General features: G+C 43.3%; 1 protein-coding gene across 4 annotated transcripts in view; it reads right to left on the reverse strand.

The window, feature by feature from the left end:
* Window positions 1–22057: 22057 nt before the first annotated feature.
* LOC146673291 (uncharacterized) overlaps window positions 22058–24511 on the reverse strand; it is a 14349-nt gene continuing 11895 nt past the window's right edge. For 2 of the 4 annotated variants that reach the window (XM_085401783.1, XM_085401782.1), the window contains exon 3: window positions 22058–24511. This exon is cut by the window's right edge and continues 858 nt beyond it. In XM_085401783.1, coding sequence (XP_085257909.1) covers window positions 24125–24511 — 387 coding nt within the window. In that variant the 3' untranslated portion in view covers window positions 22058–24124. The other 2 variants (XM_085401785.1, XM_085401784.1) reach the window with 2 other exon arrangements.

The following is a 24511-nucleotide window of genomic DNA, read 5'->3' on the forward strand; positions in this document are numbered from 1 at the left end:
TAGTGTTGATGCATGTGTGTTCTAAGGTGCATTTAAAACCCAGGAGGGCATGGAGCTACCTGCCAGAGAGCAGCAGGTAAGCGCATGGTCCCTCCTGCTGGCCCTCAATGTCTACGTGTATTTAACATTGAGAGGTGGGCAACGACGCCAGGGGTGGGGTGTACACCCTGATGGTACTTTGGATTCCGTGTATCGTGCCCACCCCCAAGATCCTATATGTATGTGTAATGAGAGTGTGAGTAATGTGAATGTCTAAGTTGTGGGATAAAATTGAGGCAGAGGCAGCCAGAAGGGGACGGGGGGGTAGCCTCCTGCACCCTGGTGACATACCCCTACTCCAAGGTCCTGCATGTGTGGGTGGTTGTGGTGGAGCGGGAAGAGGGAGGCAGCTGGAGATGGGGAGGGAAGGAAGGGAGGGGCACGTGACCCCTCCCTGGGGCCAGCTCCCCCGCTGACCCCAGTAGGCACCCCCATACTCCGCGACCCGCCAGGGAAAGGGGGCCCAGGCCCATCCAGACCGGGGCCCAGCGCAGCAGCGCCTCCCGGCCCCACAGAGCCCGGGACAGTCCACCCAACCCCACCACAGGGAAAACTGCACCCACCCCACCATCCACTCATCTTCCAGACTACATAAGACAATAAACACCCAGGCTGAGATCTTCCTCCACCTCTCCTGTATCTCCCCCTCCTGCAGAGAGAGCCCCTGAGGAGAGGAAAGCTCCTGCAAGATGTGACAATCTTCCCCACCAGTTGAAGAGCTTTATATTGTGCATCAAATAAAAGAACATTTCACAACTCTGAGTCAACAGAAACAGGTAACAGAAATGTCTCTAATGTAGACATGTACAGTGTAGTGTAAGCATTAAAAGATCATAAAGGAAACACTAACATTTATGTGAAACTAATTGTAATAAAAAAATGAGCAGGTGCTTTATAGATTTAAAAGAAAGAATCTGAAAACAACACTTTTTTGGTCTAAGTGATCAAAGTAGAAAACAGAACTGATGTTCAAGAACAAACCGTAGCTGCACTAATATTACACATCTCCATTGTTGTGGTGAACAGACATGTTGCTTTTAAAACCACATGCAGTGTGTGACCGTGACTGTTCACTGAGACCATGAACGCCACTTCGCTGGAGCCTTCTTCTTCTTCTAAATTGGAAGCAGAAGGAGCACGAGCTGCTTTGATCTACTGAAAGGAAAAAGAAGAACATCTGAGCTGAAACCAGTCAGCTGAAATCATTAAGACAGGAACAAATTCAATGCAGTGTCTCAGGTGGCTTAGCCTGTTACAACTGTTGATACAAGCTAAATACGGTTAACACACAGTGTCAGGGAGCTCCAGTGTGGGAACTAGTGGCTTTAGGTTTGTAGTCATTTAACTTTCATCCATTCATTCATTTAATTCAGGAGGAAGAAATGTCAGGTTGGTGCAGGCTGGTTACATGCATTTAGTCCCATGCTGTCTTTAACTAAATGACTTGGTTCACTTTATGGCTGGGCTGTATGTGGGGTTATATCATGTTATTTGGGCAGGAGTTCCTGTCCTCTGTTAGACTTAGAAAGTTTCTCCATAAGTAGAGTTTCTAACTCTTATAGCACATCTGTGGCTGACAGCTTTTTGGTGGCTCTTTTTACCCCACACTGGTTGTGAGTGTGTAAATAGCCCCACTAGTTCTTTTGGGTTGCAGTTAACTTGGGAGGAAAAGGTAGGTCTGCCATGACTAGATGAATAACAATTATCTGGGATACATACATTTCATAATGCATGCATATATCTCTATAAACCTGCCTGAGGGCTGCCATTTTTTACATTCAGTTATTTCTTTGTTGAATCTAAATAATGAATGTGTTACAGTTAAACTGACACTGGTCAGTGTAAATGGCTCATTGGGACACAGAAACCTTTAAATTAAACCCTATCACCTGATTTCGAGTGTCAAACAATATCAAAGCTGTAAAAGCTGTTTACAGTCAGAATTTATAAAACTATGCTTGTACATAAATTCAAACAAGTGAGCTTTTCTCTTTGTGCTGAACATCAACACTGTGATTTCTTAGACTGTAAGCTTTACTTTAGCACAACCAGTTGTAGAAGCTGCCACTCCAAATGTCTTTTGATAACAAGAAAAAAATACCTTTTCAGTACACGGCCTGAAGTTCTTCTCTGACATCTTCTGCAATCGGCTTTATCTGCTGGTTTGAAGACAATAAACCACAAAAAAGATGATTTAGTCACTTTGTCTGCGTCATGCAGCTCGAATGTGTCGTGTAACGATGTTGAATAGCCGTCGTTATCCCTCTGCTGCGTCAGTAGGGTTGTACTGTACAGCATCTCATTGATATGTGAGGAATGCTAATGTAACACGATAACAGACTTACATCATTAAAACATAAAGGGCAGGAGATATTTAGATATTTTTATATTTATATTACATTTTATAGCTGACGGATATTACTAAATAGATAGAATTTACTAAATAGCTGGGTGAACATGAAAAATATGTCTATAATAACAAATGACCATGAGAGCCAGTAGAATTAATTCAACTGGACACTCGAAAGACGTCCTTAAATGCTCTTTAAGTGACAGAACAGATGAACAAACAGTTAATCGCTTACTTGAGATGAAATCTGCTCAGCTACTTTGAAAACAGCTTCTAACTGGTTCCTCCTTTAACAGGATGACTGCTCAGGGGTAAGGCCATCATGCAGTCCAGCAACCTTTATGGTTCTGCTTTGATTCACCAGGAACTATTAGGGAAACCTTCCAGCGCCTCCTGTGAAAGACACAGGGATAAACACACAAACATTTATTAACATGTTCCACAGTCTTCCAATTTGATTTTCTCATCCTGTGGACAACAACGTACATGGATGCAGGTTTATTGTTAACTTTTGTAAGGTTTATTTAGTGAACATATCCAGCTGCAGCTCCACTGTGATCCTGAACTGGATAAGCACTTAAGAAAATGTGTCAATGAATGGACAAACATCAACTTACTATATTTATCCAAACAGATCCAAACCACAGATTTATCCAAACAATAATGCTTCACTGAGTCAGAGACTTTAATGTCTCTTCTATGTAAGAATGCAGGTATATCAGCACGAGACAAACTTGACAACAAAGGTTTTTCAGACTGCATGTAGCTGTCCTCTATGTCAGCTCACACATTTACATTTATGTCACACTTATTTCTGCTTTCCCATTTTATAATTATTACTTACATTTTGATTAGATACCTTGAGTTTGTAAATGATCAGATTACATAATTGGAATACAATGTATCCAATTCAGGGTTGCGGGAGGATGAAGCCTATCCCAGCTGATACAGGACAAAGACAGGCTGCCAGTTTATTGCAGGGCTAACACGATATGTGTAACAGAAAATCCACTTAAATGTTTGATATTTCTTATAATAATCATAATTATGACTATTATTTAAAGGTTTCTTTATAAATACATTTTGATTTTTTATAACCTCTAAAATATAAACCTGAGCTGTTTCAGATTCTGACCTCTGACCTCACTGCAGCTCCCTCTTGGAAGTACGTCTGCTTCTTGTCCCCAGTGTTGACCGCCTGCCCTTGATATCACGTACTGTACCTGAGGAACAAAAAAGGACAAACACTTGCCTTCATTTAAGAAGTACATTCATACAGAGGTAATCTATGGAAACACACTAGTCCACCCTTTGGGAGAAATCAGTTCCTGTGAAACATTTCTGTAAATGAACATCATGTGGAGAATGAATGAAATGAGTTCTTCAGGTGACTCAGCAGTCCCACACTGACAAATGAAATCTAGTTAAACTATTAAGCATCTTTGCTCTTCTGAAATCTGTGTTAAACAACAACAAACATAAATTAGTAACAAAAATACAGCTGAGTAGAGGCTTTACAAACCACCAGCAGCCATAATGCTAAATTTTAATCTTCAAATGTTTCTGAGCCGTCTTCAACCTGCTTTTAACACATTAAAGTCCCACAGTCAATGCAGCCTGACTCAATCCTAGATGTTCAGCACACAGAGACACAGAGGTACCGTTTAAAGTTTAGTGTTAACCTGAGTCACTGATCATTTGCAGTATTACAGAGTCTGGCAGTCTTTGCATGATGTCCACGTCACTGTAAGTTTCTAGCTGACTCTCAGGTGTGACAGGTGTGCCAGCAGGAAAGAGTAATAATAACCTGCATCCTGAGGTTTGTCATGCAGGATTAAAGGAGCCAGGCTTTGTTCACACAGGTATGTGTGTTTTTAAAGGGATGTCAAATGCTGTCATTTTTCTGTAAAGCAAATTTACCTTGCCTTTAGGTATAAATAAAGTTACCTTACCTTACCTTACCTTACAGCTAGGATTGTATTTTACACTGACCCTGGGTCAGTATAAGTATCATACAGTTTAAATGAAGCACTGAATCTTGCACATATTTATTATAGATGCACTGAAGCTAATCGAGATATTTGCTGTCAACCTGTGGCTGCGATTAATCACTTTACTGAAAACTTTATTAACTAGTAACGTCATCAGTCATGACAGAAGCTAATATTTCTGTGCTAACATCGTTTAAACAGTAACAGCTTTACTCCAATATAATCCAATCCAATCCAATCCAATTTTATTTATAAAGCACTTTAAAATACCCAGCACAGGAACAAAGTGCTGTACAGAAAATAAGTTAAAACAATAGAATAACAAAAAACAGCAAATTAAATAAATAAAACACATAAGACATAAAATTAAAACAGCCCTATGTTAAAGCAAAAACAAGATAAAACAGCATCGAATCACCTAAAAACAACTAAAATAAAAATAAAAAACCAACATCTCACGTGGTGTCAAAGGCCAAGGTAAAGAGGTGGGTTTTCAAGAGTGACTTAAAAACAGATAAAGAAGTGGCCTGTCTAATCTCTAAAGGAAGCTCGTTCCACCGTTTGGGAGCTGCTACAGCAAAAGCACGATCTCCTCTAAGTTTACGCCCAGTCCTGGGTATCTTCAGGAGCAGCTGATCAGCTGACCTGAGAGAGCGGGTGGGTGTATAAGGCTGTAGCAGCTCAGAGAGATAAGATGGAGCTAGGCCATGGAGAGCTTTAAAAGTAAATAAAAGAATTTTAAAATGAATCCTAAAAGAAATGGGCAGCCAGTGAAGTGAAGCTAAAACAGGGGAAATGTGCTCAAACTTTCGAGTGCCAGTTAAAAGACGAGCTGCGGCATTTTGCACCCTCTGTAGATGACTAATATATAATGCACTGACCCCTATATAAAGTGCATTACAGTAATCCAGCCGAGTGCTAACAAAGGCGTGGATCACTGTCTCAAAGTGCTGCCGTGAAAGAATTGGCTTTATTTTTGCCAGCTGCCTGAGGTGAAAGAAGCTAGATTTTACCACGGCCTTAATTTGATTATCAAACTTTAGATCACAGTCCACTTTGACCCCCAGGTTTGTGACAGTTGGCTTAACATACTGTGCCAGGGAATCTACATACACATTGGGGGTCTCAGTGGGGCTACCAAAAACCATCACCTCTGTCTTTTTATCATTGAATTTTAAAAAGTTAACAGACATCCAAGCCTTAATGTCATCGAGACACTGAAGTAATGGCTGTGTAAGGTATCTGCCTTTTTTCTTTAGAGGGACATAGATCTGACAGTCATCAGCATAAAAGTGGAAAGCAATGCCGTGCTTTCTCAGTACAGAACCAAGAGGAAGCAGATATAAAGAGAAGAGGAGGGGGCCTAGAACTGAGCCCTGTGGGACACCACACAAGAGGGGAGCGGAGGACGACGCATAGTCACCAAGGCTGACACAAAAAGTTCGCCCCGTCAAGTAGGACCTGAACCACTCCAGTGCTGTGCCCCTAATGCCCACCCAGTGCTCCAAACGAGAGAATAAAATGGCATGATCCACGGTATCAAACGCAGCTGTCAAATCTAAAAGCACAAGAACAACACAGTCCCCAGCATCAGTCGCTAAAAATATGTCATTAAAAACTTTTAATAGGGCTGATTCAGTGCTATGAAAGGGTTTAAAACCAGATTGGAAAACCTCTAAAACATTTTGCTTTTCCAGGAAGGTCATTATTTTGTTGTAAACTACCTTTTCAAGAATTTTGGAAAGAAAAGGTAGTTTGGAGATAGGCCTGTAATTTGCAAGAACCATAGGATCAAGAGCAGGTTTTTTAATCAGGGGTTTGACTACTGCATGTTTAAAATCTTTAGGGACAACACCTGACATCAGACTATGGTTTACCAGCTCAAGCACCAAAGGACCAACTGTAGGTAACACCTCTTTTAAAAGTCGAGGAGGGACAGCATCATTTGGAGACCCTGCAGGCTTAAGATGACCAACAGTCTCCTTTAAAAAGGATAGAGTCACAGGCTCAAATCTGTCAAAGACAGCAGAGCAGGAAACAGAGACTGAGAGGTCGTGAGCATGAGGAGAGATTTGAGCCCTTGTGGAGGAGACCTTCTCGATAAAAAAGTGTAAAAAATTTTCACAGGCTTCTGATGAGGGCTCAATACAGTCAGTATATGGTGCATTAAGAACAGAGTTAATAGTATTAAATAAAACACGTGGGTTGTGGCAGTTTGACAAAATAATGTCAGATAAGTGTTTTCTTTTGGCATCTTTTACAGTTCTTTGATATCGACGCCAACAGTCCTTCAGCATCTGGAATGACACTTGTAGTTTGTCCTTTTTCCACTTGCGCTCAGCTCGACGGCAGTCGCGTCTGACAGCTCGGGTCAAGTCGTTCAGCCAGGGCTCAGATTTAGTTTTAGGCAGTCTGGATTTTAATGGAGCCACAGTGTCCAAAGCAGTCCGACAGGTAGAATAAAACCATGAGCTCAGTTCCTCAGTCTGGCTGCATAAAAAATCCGGGATCTTACAGATCTGGTCAAAGACTGTTGAAAAGTGTTCAGCAGTGGAGGAGTTAAAAACACGACAGCGCTGAGCAGCAGCGCGAGTTTTAACTGAGGCACAGGCAAGAGGAACTTCAAACACAGGACTGTGGTCAGAAAACACAGCATCACAAATCTCTATGTTAAAAACAGAAAAACCATGAGATAAAATATAAGGTAACGTTTACACCGTAACTTTAAGCTAGCACCATAAAGACGGTAAAACACGTAATAATATCTACAAATGCATCTTAAAGCTGTTATATTAGCACTCGGTGTATTACTAACATAACCACATTAACATTACTGACACTCGCTGACTTTTAATAGTCATTCTATAAATGCTGTCCGTTTAAACGGTCTTACCTGTACACACTGCATATCCACCGGATTGCAGCCAGAGTGGATTCTGGAGTCTTCCACGCTCCTGTTAGTGATCCTCCATCTGGATGGATGAGAACAACCTTCTGAACAATCTAGCAGGAGATGGCCCATATCTATGGGACTGATTTGTGCTAATAACTGTCACGGCTGGGGCGGCAGTCGTGTGGAGGGTGAGAAAGGAGGATCCAATAGCAGACAATGGCGGAGGTGCAAGTGGGTTTATTTACAGTGCACAAAACCAAGGTGTGAGCAGAACCGAACATAAACCTAAACTGGGAAAACTAATGCAAAAGGGAGGACATGAAACGAGGAGCAGAGAGACACTAAGAAACATGGAATAATGCAGACTACATGGAATTAAACAGACGACGCGACAGAGAGCACAGGAAAACACAGGGCTTAAATACACGGGGAGTAATCAGGGAATGGGCCACAGGAGGGAGACACAGCTGGGAGCAATCAGGCTAACGAGACAGGGGAGAGGTAAAACTGAACACACTGACATGAGACAAGAACTTTCAGAATAAAACAGGAAACTAACAGACACAGAGAACCAGACAGGACACTGAACTTGACAGGCAGACTCATGAGCAGACACAATAACACCATGGACAGACAGAGGGAACACAGAGAAGTGGGAGCAGGAAGGCAAAGAACAGAAACCTAACAAATGGCAAAATCACAACAGAATACACACTCAAAATGAACAAAAGCATAAGGAAACAAAACACTGAGTCCTCAGACTCAGGACCATGACAGCACCCCCCCCCCCCCCCCCCCCCTCAAGGGCTGGCTCCAGACAGCCCAACAGAAACACAAAAACTGCCCAAACCGCCCCCCCAAAACCAAAAAACAGAAAACGACCTGACCAGGGCGGGCGGTGGGGATCCAGGAGGGAGGGACATAGTCCAAAAAGGCCCAGACAGACAGGTCAGGGGGCAGACCCGGAGGCCGACAGCGCCGGAGGCCAAAACAGTTCAGTTCCGGGGGCCGACCGTGTGAAAGGCAGCGGCAGTGGGGCAGGTCCGGAGGCCGACCGTGCGGACGGCAACAGCGCCGTGAAAACAGTTCTGGGGGCTGACCGTGCGGACGGCAACAGCGGCGTGAAAGCAGTCCTGGGGGCCGACCGTGCTCACGACAGCGGTGGCGACAATCCAAGTCCACAGGCCGGCCACGGTGGCGACGATGCCCAAAATGCGGCCTGGCAGATGACCGACGATGTTGAGGCGGCAGCTGGGGACCAGAAGGCTGCGTGGCCCCTGCAGCATCAGGTGACGCGGAGGCTGGGCCAGGCGAGGCTGAAGACGCAGAGGCTGGACCAGGCGAAGCAGACGAGGCTGAAGACGCGGAGGCTGGACCAGGCGAAGCAGACGAGGCTGAAGACGCGGAGGCTGGACCAGACGAGGCGGAAGCTGAGGCTGGACCAGGCGAAGCTGATGAGGAGGCGGAAGCTGAGGCTGGACCAGGCGAAGCTGATGAGGAGGCGGAAGCTGAGGCTGGACCAGGCGATGAGGATGCTGAAGCGGATGCTGGACCAGGCGATGAGGATGCTGAAGCAGACGCTGGACCAGGCGATGAGTATGCTGAAGCAGACGCTGGACCAGGCGATGAGGATGCTGAAGCAGAGGCTGGACCAGACGAAGCTGATAAGGATGCGGAGGCTGGACCAGGCGACGTTGAAGCGGATGCGGAGGCCAGACCAGGCGGAGGCGACGCTGAAGCCGGACCAGGCGACGGCGTGGGTGAAGCTGAAGCCAGACCAGGCGACGGCGTGGGTGAAGCTGAAGCCGGACCAGGCGACGGCGTGGGTGGAGCTGAAGCCGGACCAGGCGAAGCTAAGGCAGAGGCTGATGAGGAGGCTGCTGCGAGCGAGGATGATGAGACTGCAGCTGGCGAGGATGATGAGTCTTGGGGCTGGACGGGCTCCTCGGGCCCTCCAGCTGACGAGGCAGCAAGCTGGCTAGGTTCTCCTGAACCTCCAGCTGACGAGTCTTGAGGCTGGACGGGCTCCTCGGGCCCTCCAGCTGACGAGGCAGGAAGCTGGACGGGCTCCTCGGGCCCCCCAGGGAAGACAGTCTCAGAACCAGTGGGCACCGGAGCCCCTGGCACACACAGGACAGAACCAGCAGGTGCGGAGACCTCTGGCAGAGACAGAACAGAACCAGCAGGCACACGGGCCTCTGGCAGGGACGGAACAGACTGCAGCTGCACGGAGCACCGACCCTGCTCAGGCAGCGACAGCCGGGTGCAGTTCTCAGCTGGGTTCTTAGCCTCCAGGGGTCCAGAGTCAGCTGAGGGCTGTAACTTAACCTCTGGTGAGGCCCTGGAGCAAGTAGCAGTCTCTAAACTAGCCAGCTGTTGAGGAACGATTGCATTTTTAACGTGTTTGTCTCTCTGCAAATAATACGTACTAGAAAAAGACTCAAAAATGGGAGGCACAGGTGCAGCCTCCCATTCACAGGGAGTCGGTGAAGACAGAGACGGCATAGATGACTGGGCTAGCGGGGATACCGGAGACCGAGTTGAATGCTGCTGTGCAGCTAAACGAGGTAAAGACAGCTGAGCAGGAGAATGAACGGGCAACAAACAGTTCTCCTTGTCATCTGCTGCACCAAACAAAGCCCCTGAATAAACTGTCCCACAGTCCAAAACAGAAAAAGAGTCCTTCTCACTCACCACAGTCGGCAGTTCTGAAGTCCTAATATCCGGCTGCGGGGTGACGCACCGACGGCGCGATCGTCGCTTCCTCTCTGCTGACGGATCCAACGGGCCGGGCAAAATCACCTCCGGCGGGCCGGGCAAAATCACCGCCAGGAGAAGCTCACATGACTGCTCTGGGGTGGCCGTAGTCCGCTGCTGCTGGACAAAGTCTGTGGTTTCCCGAGCTTGCACTACCCCCCGGGCTTTATGCAGGGTGCAAAGGAAGGCGGAAACTCCCTTAAGCTGGCAGAGGTAGGGATTTCCCTCCAGGATTGCCTCGATGGCATTTAACCCCACCACTTTTGCCCTTGTGTTGGTGGTGTGAGTTACCCAGTCCATCAGGCGTTGGATGCGTGTGAGGTCGCTCTACGGACAAAGCTGCTGGATCCATCTCGTGGTCGCGTCGTACTGTCACGGCTGGGGCGGCAGTCGTGTGGAGGGTGAGAAAGGAGGATCCAATAGCAGACAATGGCGGAGGTGCAAGTGGGTTTATTTACAGTGCACAAAACCAAGGTGTGAGCAGAACCGAACATAAACCTAAACTGGGAAAACTAATGCAAAAGGGAGGACATGAAACGAGGAGCAGAGAGACACTAAGAAACATGGAATAATGCAGACTACATGGAATTAAACAGACGACGCGACAGAGAGCACAGGAAAACACAGGGCTTAAATACACAGGGAGTAATCAGGGAATGGGCCACAGGAGGGAGACACAGCTGGGAGCAATTAGGCTAACGAGGCAGGGGAGAGGTAAAACTGAACACACTGACATGAGACAAGAACTTTCAGAATAAAACAGGAAACTAACAGACACAGAGAACCAGACAGGACACTGAACTTGACAGGCAGACTCATGAGCAGACACAATAACACCATGGACAGACAGAGGGAACACAGAGAAGTGGGAGCAGGAAGGCAAAGAACAGAAACCTAACAAATGGCAAAATCACAACAGAATACACACTCGAAATGAACAAAAGCATAAGGAAACAAAACACTGAGTCCTCAGACTCAGGACCATGACAATAACGCCCATTGTATGGACTGATAACAGCCGAAGCGGGTGAATAAAGTCACCCAGTAGCTAGCTGTGCCATTACCCAGCATACATCACTCCCTCCGTAAATGCAATAAACCATACAAAAGTATCGTTCTACCTGTTTTTTTCAGGTAGTTGTTTACATTATATAATTTATTGTGTACTTTGACAAAAGTGCAGCTGGGATAACCACATTTACTCAGGGCCTTTTTGATGTGCCGTTCTTCTGCCTCCCTGGCCCCTGTGTCAGTGGGGATGGTGTTCGCTGTGTGTTGTAGCGTCGTAATGACACCCAGTTTGTGCTCCAGTGGATGATGAGAGTCAAACCTTAAATATTGATCCGTATAGGTAGGTTTATGTTACTGTTACGGATTCAAATATTGGGGATGGATACAAGAGGAAAAACCAAAATAACAACACTGGTCCGGCCGGGTTGAGTCAAACAATGATTTTAATGATCACACGCGTGGGAGATGGACACCGTACGCAGACAGCCTCAGATCTCAAAATGGTGGAGCATTGATCAAACTCTTATAGCCTCTAGTGGCCCCCACCTAATCATAAAAGCCTAAACATTCACATGCTTTTCTCTCACACAGCGCCTAAGCTACACAGCAAAATCTCCAGTGTTAAATTAACACTCTGAGTGTTAAATACAACACTGTTGAGTGTTAAATTAACACTTTTTACAGTGTTATATGTTTAAAAGTAACCTAGTCAGTTTTGAAGATTAACAATGGCTAACACTGAGCAGTGCTGATTTTCTAACACTGGAAAATAACTCAAAATGTTAGAAATATTCCAGTGTTAGAAAATCAGCACTGCTCAGTGTTTTGTTTGGTTTTTTGTTTTTTTCTTTCTTCCCCCCCTTCTCACCGTCTCTTCTCCCCTTTGGTTTTCTTTCTCTCCCTCTCTTTCTTTCATTCTTTCTCCCTGTCCTATCCCCCAGTCATGTCTGTCCCGTTTGTAGCAACTGAAAATAAAATAAATTCATAATTATAATAAAGGTCAATCAAATGGACCAATATGGCAAGGCCATGATGATCCACTTGGTAAAATAAATCCGCTTGGCATCTTTCTTGGCCTTAAGACAACAATTCTGATGGCTAAAGATCCAAACGGGACACAAAAAAAAGGAGAAAAAAAAAAGAAACAAAACCTGTAATAATATGAACTTCACTTCAATATGGATCTGTTGACTCTTGACACAGCAAAGGAACATGCTCTCCTTCTCAAGGACAGGCACTGACTCCCACTTATCTCCTGGAGCCAACTGTCCCTTATGGAGACACAACATTGCCGCTACAAGGTTTTGCAGATTGTTAAGTTGATATGTGTGTAATGCTCTGAATCAGGTATGTAATATTAAATGAATGTTGTTTAATCAACTGCCACTACTTAAAACTTAGCAAAAGATATAACTGAATAAAAGATCACAAAGAAAAACATGATATCAGTGTTATGTAAGTACGTGCGGCCTTCTATGCTCGAAGACACTCCAGTCCATAGATCAGCCAAACATCTGACCTCAGTTACTCCTCCTGTCTCTGGCACGCCCTTTTTGCTGCCCGATCATCCGTATTGGTCCGTCACTGTCCTGCACAGTTTTAATGCAGAGTTGTTAAGGTCAGCACTCTTTTGCTCTGCCTCACTTTTCATCTGGGCTTAATGGGCGTCTCGTCACAGCTCTGTCAGCTGAAGCTGTCTGGAAATCTCCCCCGTGTAGTGAAACGGGCCTTGGATTTAACGCTCTCCGCCTCCACTGCATGAGATCATTTTCCTGCAACAGTGTTGACATTTTCAGGTTGTTGTTGTGGGTCCAGCTGCTGTAGCATTTGGTCAGGGTCACATCAAAGATGGTAGAGGAGAGAGCAAAGATGGTAGAGGGGAGAGCAGGAGTCCAGGTCAGCCTCGGCTTTCCTTTAATTAAGGGTCTAACATGGCATAAAATAATATTATAATCCCACAGTACACATCAGCTTTTAGATGTCCCCCACTACTGATGGAAATCTCAGTCTAAGAAGGCTAACCTGCCACTTTTCATATCCTCCCTGGTGAATTTGATGTGTTGGTCCACTGAGTTAATGGGATCTGTGAATTGTGGTACGTCCTGGTTTCATCTGCCTCTGTAATGACATCTCTCACCTTCTCAACAAAATCCAGGGTGTTCTGGATGTGGTGTTCAGAGCTGCCCACCAGTGGGTTGAGGATCAAAGCCAGAAATTTGGAGACAGAGTTGATCGTGCAGACAATCGGTCTTAAAGGTGCACCCTGTTTATGTATTTTTGGTAAACCACACAGACTTGGTGTAGACTCCCCTGGGTATAGCCTTTGGTATGAGGTCCAGTCAATAGCCTTGTCTTGTTCTAACTGTTTCAGACAGTCTATCACCTTCTTCCTGTAGACACTTCCTGGGTCTCGTTTCAGGGGCTCATAAGTATTTTCATCACTGAGTAGTGACAAAATTTTCTCATGATAGTCTTTCTGGTTTAGCAATACTGTGCACCTACCATTGTGTGCCAGAAGGATGATAATGTTATTGTCATCACTAAGTGATGTGAGTCCCTTCCTCTCTTCCATGGTGATGTTGGATGCTGGGGGCCTTGCATTGCTGAGACAGGCCGAAACCTTCGTCCGTAGTTGCTCTGCTTCCACTTTGTCTTGGTGTGACAGCAAAACCCTTTAGCAACTACGTTTTTCTCTGTTTGGGTGAGCTGTCTGTCAGACAAATTACTCACCCACTTTTCCACAACCTCGGTGTCGCGTCCTTCTCTCTTCTGGCTGCTGAGGACACTCTCCACATTTTACGGTAGTTTCCGATGTACAACAAGTTCTCAGTAAAGTCAAACACCTTTTTAAGAGTATTCTCATCTTAAAGCATTGTCAGTCTCCGTCGGATCCGCTCCTCTTGAGATTTTAGCACGTCGATAGTAAAAAATTTTTGCCTCACTCGTTCATTAACCCTTTAATGCCGGTCGGAGCGGGCCTGCTCAGTTTTGCGTAACTATTTTTAAATCCCGGTAGAACTGCAACCACGTAAGCTAGCGCAATCATTTTGTTTGCATATGAAACTGGAGGAGTTGTACTTACATCTTATGCCATCAGCTTGTCCAAGGTCACAGTTTCCTTCCACATATAGCTTTGCAAAAAAATTGCATAAAACCACTTGCAGCAACAAAAACAAAATATTCCAGAAACACGCTTTGCCGATCCGATCAGCTGTTCGTAACACTTCCTACGTTGGAATAGATCATCAGCGCAAACTATCACATGCCCACCATTACCTGCCCGAAACCAGAAGTGGCGTCATTTTGAAACTGTAGTTTTTTACCTTCAGGGCCTCATCAACCTAATCTGATGTTTTTAAAAGTTATGTTTGACTTTATGACTTTCTGAATAGTTTATGGGATGGTTAGAACTCAAATTGCAATGCTGGAAAAGGCTTATTTTAGTTCACATTATATTGCACATTTTGCAAATTTGCATTATAATATTTATTTTCGTTTTTCCTGCAGTATATAAAAATTGGTGTATTTCAAAAATAAAACTATGAAGACACTCAAAATAAATTTCCTGTGGTGGGAAACTATTTTATGCAACTTTTTTGTATTTACAGTTTTGAGGGATAAACCTCTTAAATTTCTTTTTTGAAATTTCTGAAATTACTATGCACTTAATGCATATATATTACTAAAATGTGGGCTATAATGGTTGTATTGATGTATAGCAACTTGGAATGCTCCCAAAATTGGCACTACAGCATGTAAAGATGTAATATAAGATCTGGCGGACTTGGTTCTGTGGTAAGTCTTAAAGGGTAACTGATGTTGTGCCTTCTGGAGGACTTCTGTTGCTCGTAAGCCTTTAACTGAAGAGCTCATTTGCAGACTTTTAAGAGTAATCCTGTTTTGTTGGCATCTGAGGCTGAATCTCAGGTGGTTCCTGTAGTCCGCCATCTTATGTGCTGTTTGCTCATACTGGCATACAAGTTTTAGGCATTCGTTGCCAAAGTGGGTTAAAACGTCTTGATGCATTCTCAATCATCCAGGAAAGTAAATCTCCAAAAGTTCATTCTGTCATTCATCTGGACGTAGCGTTTTGTGGGAGAAACGTTTTGTCACTCATCCAAGTGACTTTTTCAGTCTCAGCTGACTGCAGGTTTCCCCAATCTTATAAACAGTACACTGCATAATGACTGAAACGAGCCCACTGAAGGAACAATGGGCTGGGAGGTCAGTTCCTTAATCTTAATTATGCAAATTGTCATTACCATCTACTTTGTAGAATGGGATAGGATCCTCTCAAGATTTATATGGGCGGGTAAAAAGCCAAGAGTTAAGTTCAAAACACTTCAGCTTCCCAAGGATAAAGGAGGATTAGGCCTCCCTTGCCTACAGGACTACTACAGGGCAACACAAATAAGAAATCTGGTGGGCTGGTGTAAACCTGGATACTGTTCAAGATGGAAGGAAGTGGAATTGTCCTTGGGAGGTAATTTCCCTGTCAGGGCACTGATAGGAGATCCTTCAGAGTTACAACTCCTGGGATACCCGGGCAACCCTTAGATAGTAAGTTCAATAAAGATATGGGAAAGAGTACTTAAAAAGTATCAATTAATCCAGAGGGCTGGATTCCTTAAATGGTTTGCATATGACCCAGAATTTTTGCCTAGTAAGATCGACTCGACATTCAAAACATGGGCAAATAAAGGTCTCACCACATACAGTAACTTGTTGAAAAATGGAAAAGTGATGAGTTTCCAGGACCTTAAGAAAAAGTTTGGGTTGCAAAATCAAGATTTTTTTAGATACTTGCAACGGAGTATTTTCCTGAATAAAAAGCTAAAAAATCCTCAGTTATCGACTGGGAATGAAGATATTATATACAGGGAGTGCAGAATTATTAGGTAAGTTGTATTTTTGAGGAATAATGTTATTATTGAACAACAACCATGTTCTCTATGAACCCAAAAAACTCATTAATATCAAAGCTGAATGTTTTTGGAAGTAGTTTTTAGTTTGTTTTTAGTTTTAGCTATTTTAGGGGGGTATCTGTGTGTGCAGGTGACTATTACTGTGCACAATTATTAGGCAACTTAACAAAAAACAAATATATACTCATTTCAATTATTTATTTTTACCAGTGAAACCAATATAACATCTCCACATTCACAAATATACATTTCTGACATTCAAAAACAAAACAAAAACAAATCAGCGACCAATATAGCCACCTTTCTTTGCAAGGACACTCAAAAGCCTGCCATCCATGGATTCTGTCAGTGTTTTGATCTGTTCACCATCAACATTGCGTGCAGCAGCAACCACAGCCTCCCAGACACTGTTCAGAGAGGTGTACTGTTTTCCCTCCTTGTAAATCTCACATTTGATGATGGACCACAGGTTCTCAATGGGGTTCAGATCAGGTGAACAAGGTGGCCATGTCATTAGTTTTTCTTCTTTTATACCCTTTCTTGCCAGCCACGCTGTGGAGTACTTGGACGCGTGTGATGGAGCATTGTCCTGCATGAAAATCATGTTTTTCTTGAAGGATGCAGACTTCTTCCTGTACCACTGCTTGAAGAAGGTGTCTTCCAGAAACTGGCAGTAGGACTGGGAGTTGAGCTTGACTCCATCCTCAACCCGAAAAGGCCCCACAAGCTCATCTTTGATGATACCAGCCCAAACCAGTACTCCACCTCCACCTTGCTGGCGTCTGAGTCGGACTGGAGCTCTCTGCCCTTTACCAATCCAGCCACGGGCCCATCCATCTGGCCCATCAAGACTCACTCTCATTTCATCAGTCCATAAAACCTTAGAAAAATCAGTCTTGAGATATTTCTTGGCCCAGTCTTGACGTTTCAGCTTGTGTGTCTTGTTCAGTGGTGGTCGTCTTTCAGCCTTTCTTACCTTGGCCATGTCTCTGAGTATTGCACACCTTGTGCTTTTGGGCACTCCAGTGATGTTGCAGCTCTGAAATATGGCCAAACTGGTGGCAAGTGGCATCTTGGCAGCTGCACACTTGACTTTTCTCAGTTCATGGGCAGTTATTTTGCGCCTTGGTTTTTCTACACGCTTCTTGCGACCCTGTTGACTATTTTGAATGAAACGCTTGATTGTTTGATGATCACGCTTCAGAAGCTTTGCAATTTTGAGACTGCTGCATCCCTCTGCAAGATATCTCACTATTTTTGACTTTTCTGAGCATGTCAAGTCCTTCTTTTGAACCATTTTGCCAACTGAAAGGAAGTTGCCTAATAATTATGCACACCTGATATAGGGTGTTGATGTCATTAGACCACACCCCTTCTCATTACAGAGATGCACATCACCTAATATGCTTAATTGGTAGTAGGCTTTCGAGCCTATACAGCTTGGAGTAAGACAACATGCATGAAGAGGATGATGTGGACAAAATACTAATTTGCCTAATAATTCTGCACTCCCTGTATATATATTCGAGAATGCATATAGAGATGGACCCTATCAAAGAATTATTTCCAAATTATATTGTTCACTGATCAATCTACGAGGTCATGATACAAGATATGTTAAAGTAAGATGGGAAACAGAGAGCAATCTATCCCTAACAGGAGAGGAATGGGATGGGATCTGTAGGCAGCAGTGGTCAGTAACAAGCTCCCCCTCGTGGAGGGAATTCATTTGGAAGAATGTAATTAGTTATTTTATTACCCCAGCTCAAAAATCCAATTATCCTCAGAATACAACATGCTGGAGGAGTTGTGGACATGCAACAGCAAATCATTTCCACATTTTTTGGGAATGTCCCCGTGTGGTTCCATTTTTGAAGGAAATACACAAGGTCATGGGAACAATCTTCCAAAAGAAAATACAATTTCGTTTTGCATTATTGTACCTAGGCAACCTAAAGACTCTTGATCTATGCAAACCGGATAAATATTTGTTCAGTGTGCTGTCGGTAGCTTCCAAAAAGGCCATAACTCGCCTTTGTCTTAAAGAGGATACTCCTACTATAGATGAATGGATTGATGTGATATATACTATTTTTGGAAAAATAACCTTTAGGCTAAAGTGGCAGGCGGACTCATTTGAAGAATATTGGTTGAAATGGTTGAAATATGTACAAAATGGGAGGCCCGATTTTGTATAATGTCATTGTATTTCTTGGTTTATTTGTTTTTGTGTTTTGTTTGGTTTGGTCTGTTTGTCTCTTTTGATGTTGATTTGCTTTTCTTTGCTTTCCCCCCCACGGCGAATAGTTTGAATTTGTTGTACATGTTGTATAAATAAGAAAACTAATAAAACATAAATTAAAAAAAAAAAAAGGAAACGGGAGGAAGTTTTAGGAGTGAGGGCTGTGTTTTGAGATGTGAGAGATTTGCGACATTTAGCGCAAATCTTGTGTAGTTAGTGTGTAGTGTAGTCAATAGTTTTGTTGTGTGTGTCAGAACAACGAGGCAACTGCTGAATGTTACAGGAGTAATACATCCCCTGTTGTCAGTGCTCCAGGTATCAGGCTTTTGATGTCCTCCTTTATCTCATAGTGGACAGAAATGATTTCTTTTGGAGTGGCACAAATAATTTGTGTGGCATCAGATTTGATGCAGAACACCTGATTGTTCTCTAAATAGTTTGTTTAAAAAAATGTATTGGCTGCATTTTTAGGTAAACAGCTGCAAAAACATTGTTCTTTGCAAAACTCAGTAACTTTATATAACTATATAATTAATTGCCCAGCATTGGTCTTTGCATACTGTATTTTGCAGACAGAGTTACAGGACTCTCTCCCAGACCACAGAGTTATTATACAGGTCAGAGCTTTATTAAAAAAAAAAAAAAAAAAAAAAAAGCTGTCCTTTTAAAATTGGAGTTAAAGTTATTTTTACTTCCAATAGCATTAACATATTACACAAGTCATGAATAAGATTATTTTTTCATTTTCATTGTAAGTGGGCTAAAGCAGATAATTAAAAGTAGTCTAACATAATTGTAAATGCTGTAATATGATTATTTTAATAAACCATGTAACTTGGATGGATTCGAAACTGGTGTGAACATGTCTGCTGTTGCTCACAGTGGTCCAAGGGATTCCTCAGGGAGTTTGTGCGTTCGCTCAACACATGAAAAATTACAGGGAACATTGATCATCACAGTACTGTATAAAACCATGCGCTCACTTCTTAATTACCTGGAAGCACCTTAAGGACAACCAGCCCCTCTCAACAGCTGGGACCAATCAGCTGGCAAATAGATAGGCATAGGAGACCAAACACTGAGGAACAAATCCTCATTTCCTCCTAAGGCAACAGCATTTTCTCCATTTCAGCCAATTACTTTTGCACAATTTACCTCTTGTGCTCAGGCAACATGTAGGGCCATAAACATACTTTCACGCCAGGCCGCGTTTCAAAGTGGTGCTCCATGAGAGTCCTGCAGACAGGGAGGAGGGAGAATACATCTGCAAACCACTGTTGCAATGCAGGAACATCTGATTTATTGGAATGTGTGAGATGTTAACCACAATAACTCTTAAACACACTGTCTGAAAACTTCATGCCCACAGCATGTTTTTGAGAAAAATCAAAAAAAAAAAAAAAAAATCAAAAGCCCAGTCTCCTCCTGTGATAAACCTCCACATGTAAAGCACTGATAGTTAATTTAACTGAAAACAGTTAAATTACTTTGAATCTGAAATCATGGGTCACACTACTTGTTGTGAGACCATTTCTTCATTTTTCACAACAAACTGTTTAATAAGATAAACTTTACACAGAGTTCATCAAATATAACTAACGCTTTAACATTATCAGGATTTCATAATACAAACTTCAAATCAACAAGAAAACAGCTGCAAAACAAGATGTGGACTTCAAGGACACAGTAAATACTCAAAAGTTAAAGGAGGAGCCAAAAATAGAGGTTTAATAGAATTTGAATGAACTAAAAGTAGTCACCTGTGATCTTTAAAATGGTCCAGATTGTGCTGCTGTTTTGTTTCAACATTTCTGTGCTGCCACTGTGAATAAGAATGTGTTCTTTGCCTAATTAAAGAAAGGTTACACTGACTCACACCTCCATCTTCTGGTACAAACTGGTATTACATGGAAGTACAGGCCAAAACCAGTTTAGCTTACGTCTCTTGTTTCTGAACATAAAGTCATAGCAGGGGTTGTTTCAAAGCAGGTTGACAGATTTAGTTCATTTTGGAAGTTTTGAGAGAGACTGCTGTGAAATTATTTGCAGTTTTGGGAGAAAAGGATTTAAGAGAAGGGATTATCACAGCAACAACTTAAATATGAATGAAGGATTTAAATTTAACCGAGGTTAAATGAATGAAGAAAAAATTTGGAAAGACTAAGAAAGTTAAAAAAAAAAGAAATTGATATCCATATCCATATCTGTAATTTTGATACAATATTAGTTTTGTATAAAAAAAGAAAGAAGAAGACATTCCTATAACTTTAATAATACAGTAACAAGTACAACTACGAAACACTACTGTGTCCTATGGAAACAAAGATTAAAATGTAACAGGGATAACATTTTAGAGAATTAAAACCCCTCAAAGGACAAAGCATAAACTTGATATACAGGGTGGGCCATTTATATGGATACACCATAATAACATGGGAATGGTTGGTGATATTAAAGTCCTGTTTGTGGCACATTAGTATATGTGAGGGGGCAAACTCCTCAAGATGGGTGGTGACCATGGTGGCCATTTAGAAGTTGGCCATCTTGGATACAACTTTTGTTTTTTCAATAGGAAGAGGGCCAGGTGACACATCAAACTTATTGGTAATGTCACAAGTCTCTTTCGACTCCCTTGTCCATGTGAGTCGGAAGAGACTCTGCAGGGATGCTTTGAGTCAACTGACTGGGATGTTCTTTGTGATTCCAATCAGGACAATATTGACAATCTGACAGGCTGTGTAACAGATTATATCAACTTCTGTGTGGACACTGTGGTCCCCAAAAAAACCATTCTGTGCTTCCCCAACAATAAACCCTGGGTTACCAAAAACATCAAAGCAACCTTAAACAAGAAAAAAAGAGCTTTCAGAAATGGTGACAGAGATCAGCTGAAACTGGTGCAGAAGGAGCTGAAAGCCAAGATTGCAGAGGGTAAAGAGTCCTACAGACGGAGGCTGTAAAACAAACTGCAGGAAAACAACACCAGGGAGGTGTGGAATGGAATGCGGACTATCACGGACCTGAGACAAAAGAGAGGTGTTGGGATGGATGGGGACGTCAAAAGTGCTAACAACCTTAATCTGCACTTCAATAGGTTTGACTGCCCTGCGTCTCCTGTCTCCACACCCAGCTATTCCCATCTTGTCCTTTCGCCTCCCCCCTCTCCTGCCCCCTCAGACTGTCTCACCCTGTCCCTCTCAGCAGATGACATCAAAAGAGAATTGGGCAGACTCCACTCCAGCAAAGCTGCTGGCCCTGATGGTGTCAGTCCCAGGGCCCTCAGGTGCTGTGCTTCCCAGCTGTCTGGAGTTCTACAACGGATCTTCAACATGAGTCTGGAAATGCACATAGTCCCATCACTCTGTAAGACATCCTGCCTGGTTCCTGTCCCTAAAAAGATCAACCCGTCCACCCTCGGTGACTACAGGCCAGTGGCTCTGACCTCACATGTCATGAAGACGCTGGAGAGACTCATCCTGAAACATCTGCGTCTGCTGGTGGAGCCTTGGCCGGACCCCCTGCAGTTTGCTTATCAACCTCGTATGGCTTGGAGGATGCCATCATCTACCTGCTGGACCAGGCTTATTCTCACCTGGACATTGTTGGGAGCACTGTGAGGGTCATGTTCTTTGAATTCTCCAGTGCTTTTAACACAATCAGACCATCACTGCTGGGGAATAAGCTCACAGAAATGCAGGTGGATGCCCCAGTGGTTGGTTGGATTACGGACTATTTAACAAGTCGACCACAGCATGTCCGACTGAAGAGCTCCCGCTAAGATAACATCTTGAGCAGCACGGGGGCGCCGCAGGGGACAGTCCTATCCCCCTTCCTCTTCACTCTCTACACATCTGACTTCAGGTACAAGTCTCAGTCATGTCATCTGCAGAAATTCTCAGATGACTCTACCACTGTGGGCTCTGGGATGGACACGAGGAGGAGTACAGGAGTGTGGTCGACAGCTTTGTCGAGTGGTGTGAGCTAAACCACCTACAACTTAACATCACAAAGACAAAGGCACTGATTATGGATTTTAGGAAGCAGGCTCCTCCTCCTAACCCTGTCACCATCAGTGGGGCTGATGTGGAGATAGTTGAGGACTACTGGTACTGGGGGTACACTTGGACTGTAAACTGGACTGGACCAAGAACACCAATGCTATCTTCAAAAAAGGGCAGAGTCTGCTTTTCCTACTGAGGCGACTTAGATCCTTCAATGTTGGTAGGAATATGCTGACCATGTTCTATCACTCGGTGTTGGAGAGCGTCGTGTTCTTTGCAGCTGTGTGCTGGGGAAGTGGGGTGAAGACAGCTGATGCCAAAAGGCTGAACAAACTGATTAGAAAGGCTAGTTCTGTCCTGGGTGTCAGACTTGAGAACCTGGAGGTGGTGTCTGAAAGGAGAATGCTAAAAAAGCTTGTTTCTATCATGGACAACCCCTCCCACCCCATGCACGCCCCCATGATGGACCATCAGAGCAAACACAGCAAAAGACTCATTGCCCCGAAATGCAGAGATCGCCACAGTAAATCCTTTGTGCCGGTGGCAATAAGACTGTATAACTCTTCCTCACTCTGTAGATAATTTTCCTGAGACGATTACCAATGTTATTCTGTTCCCTTTCAGACCGTGTAATATTACCCAACAGTACCTTATTGAATATTTGTTTCATCCCCCCATCATACGCTGCTACTCCCTTTATTCTATTGCACAATACTTTGTCACTTTCTAAAATCGCCTGCACTGATAGTTAAGTTATTTATTCACCAGGATATAGTTATATATATTACTTCGTTAGTTATCTGATACTATGTCTTGCACTATCCTACGGTATATTACTGTGCACTACTATTCTTATTGTATATATTGTATATCTTATATCTTATTCATCTGTTCCTCTGTCTCTCCTGCTGCTTTGAGCATGTACATGACAAAAGAATTTCCCTCGGGATAAATAAAGTTCTTCTTATTCTTATCTATACATGCAGCTTCCTAAATGTAACATTCAGGATTATTCACTGCAGGTCCAGAAATCAGAGCTACCTCATCAGATCCAAGAGTGACATCAGCTGACACTCTTTACAGGAGATTCCATCTAAACTCTGTAGAGCCTGATCAAGGTTTTTAAGTCCAACCCTGAAACCAGAAGAGGATCTTTCTCTCTCTTCAGATTCATTGTGATCCAGTGATTTCAGTCCTGCATGATCAGGCTGATGTTTGCACAGAGCAGATAATGAAGTGAATGCACATTGGTAACAGTGAAACAGTTAATGTACAGCTTGGGGTCACAGCTGAAGTTCACTTCCATGTGTGTACATTCATGTTTGTTAAGATGACCTGATTGTGAGAAGCTTTTGTCACAGTGTCTGCAGTTGTATGGTGTCTCTTCTTTGTGGATTCACTTATTGCTTTTTCTTTAAGCTCACGTGCAGTGGTGAAGGATAACCCTCACCGGTCACAGATGTACTTTTTGACCCCGCTGTGGAAGAGTTCATGCATTTTTAATGTACTTGGTGTGTGGAAGCCTCTCCCACATTCTTTGCAGTAGTTCATTTTGTCTCCAGTGTGTCTACGTTGATGTGGTTTAAAGTCCCGTTGATGATTGGAGGTTTTTCCACAAAGGCCACAGAGAAACTCTTTCCCACCACCACAGTGACGACAGGGCTGAGAACTGGATCCATCTTTATCACTCTGCTTCTATGCAAAGACAGTATAAGTCAACTCTGCCAATATCCAATTACATTTCACTGTTTACATTATAACACTCAGGTTACTGGGTGAAAATGCCTCTTCATTTTTCCAAACAGTTAATTCAGTATAATTCCATAAGTTTACTGATCAGACTTGTTCCAAACACTCGGGTTACAATTACAAGATAAAAATAAATACATATCTCACAGTAACTGCACTTGTAGAGTTAATTTCTGGTGTGGATCTGTTGGTGTTTTTTCAGGTGATGTGGAGCTTTAAAAGTCTTCTCACACAGGTCACATTTGTAAGGTCTCTCCTCAGTGTGGCTAAACATGTGTTGTTGTAACTGTGCATCTGTTGTAAATGGTTTCCCACACTGATCACAGCAGCAAACATCATTTCCAGTGTGAATCCGTAGGTGAATATTTCGGTACTTTTTTTCACTGAACCTTTTTCCACAAAAGTCGCAGCTGTAGGCCTTAATTCCAGAGTGGGTAACTAGATGCCTCTGTAAGTCGCTATTTTGAGCAAAAGTCTTACCACACAACTCACAGCTGTGTGCTTTAACTCCACTGTGGATGATATGGTGTGATTTTAGGCCTTGACGATGGGT

Source organism: Rhamphochromis longiceps, linkage group LG3 (assembly GCF_057381845.1).
Source record: "Rhamphochromis longiceps isolate RC_006_pf linkage group LG3, R_longiceps_female_GT1.1, whole genome shotgun sequence".
Taxonomy (NCBI): domain Eukaryota; kingdom Metazoa; phylum Chordata; class Actinopteri; order Cichliformes; family Cichlidae; genus Rhamphochromis; species Rhamphochromis longiceps.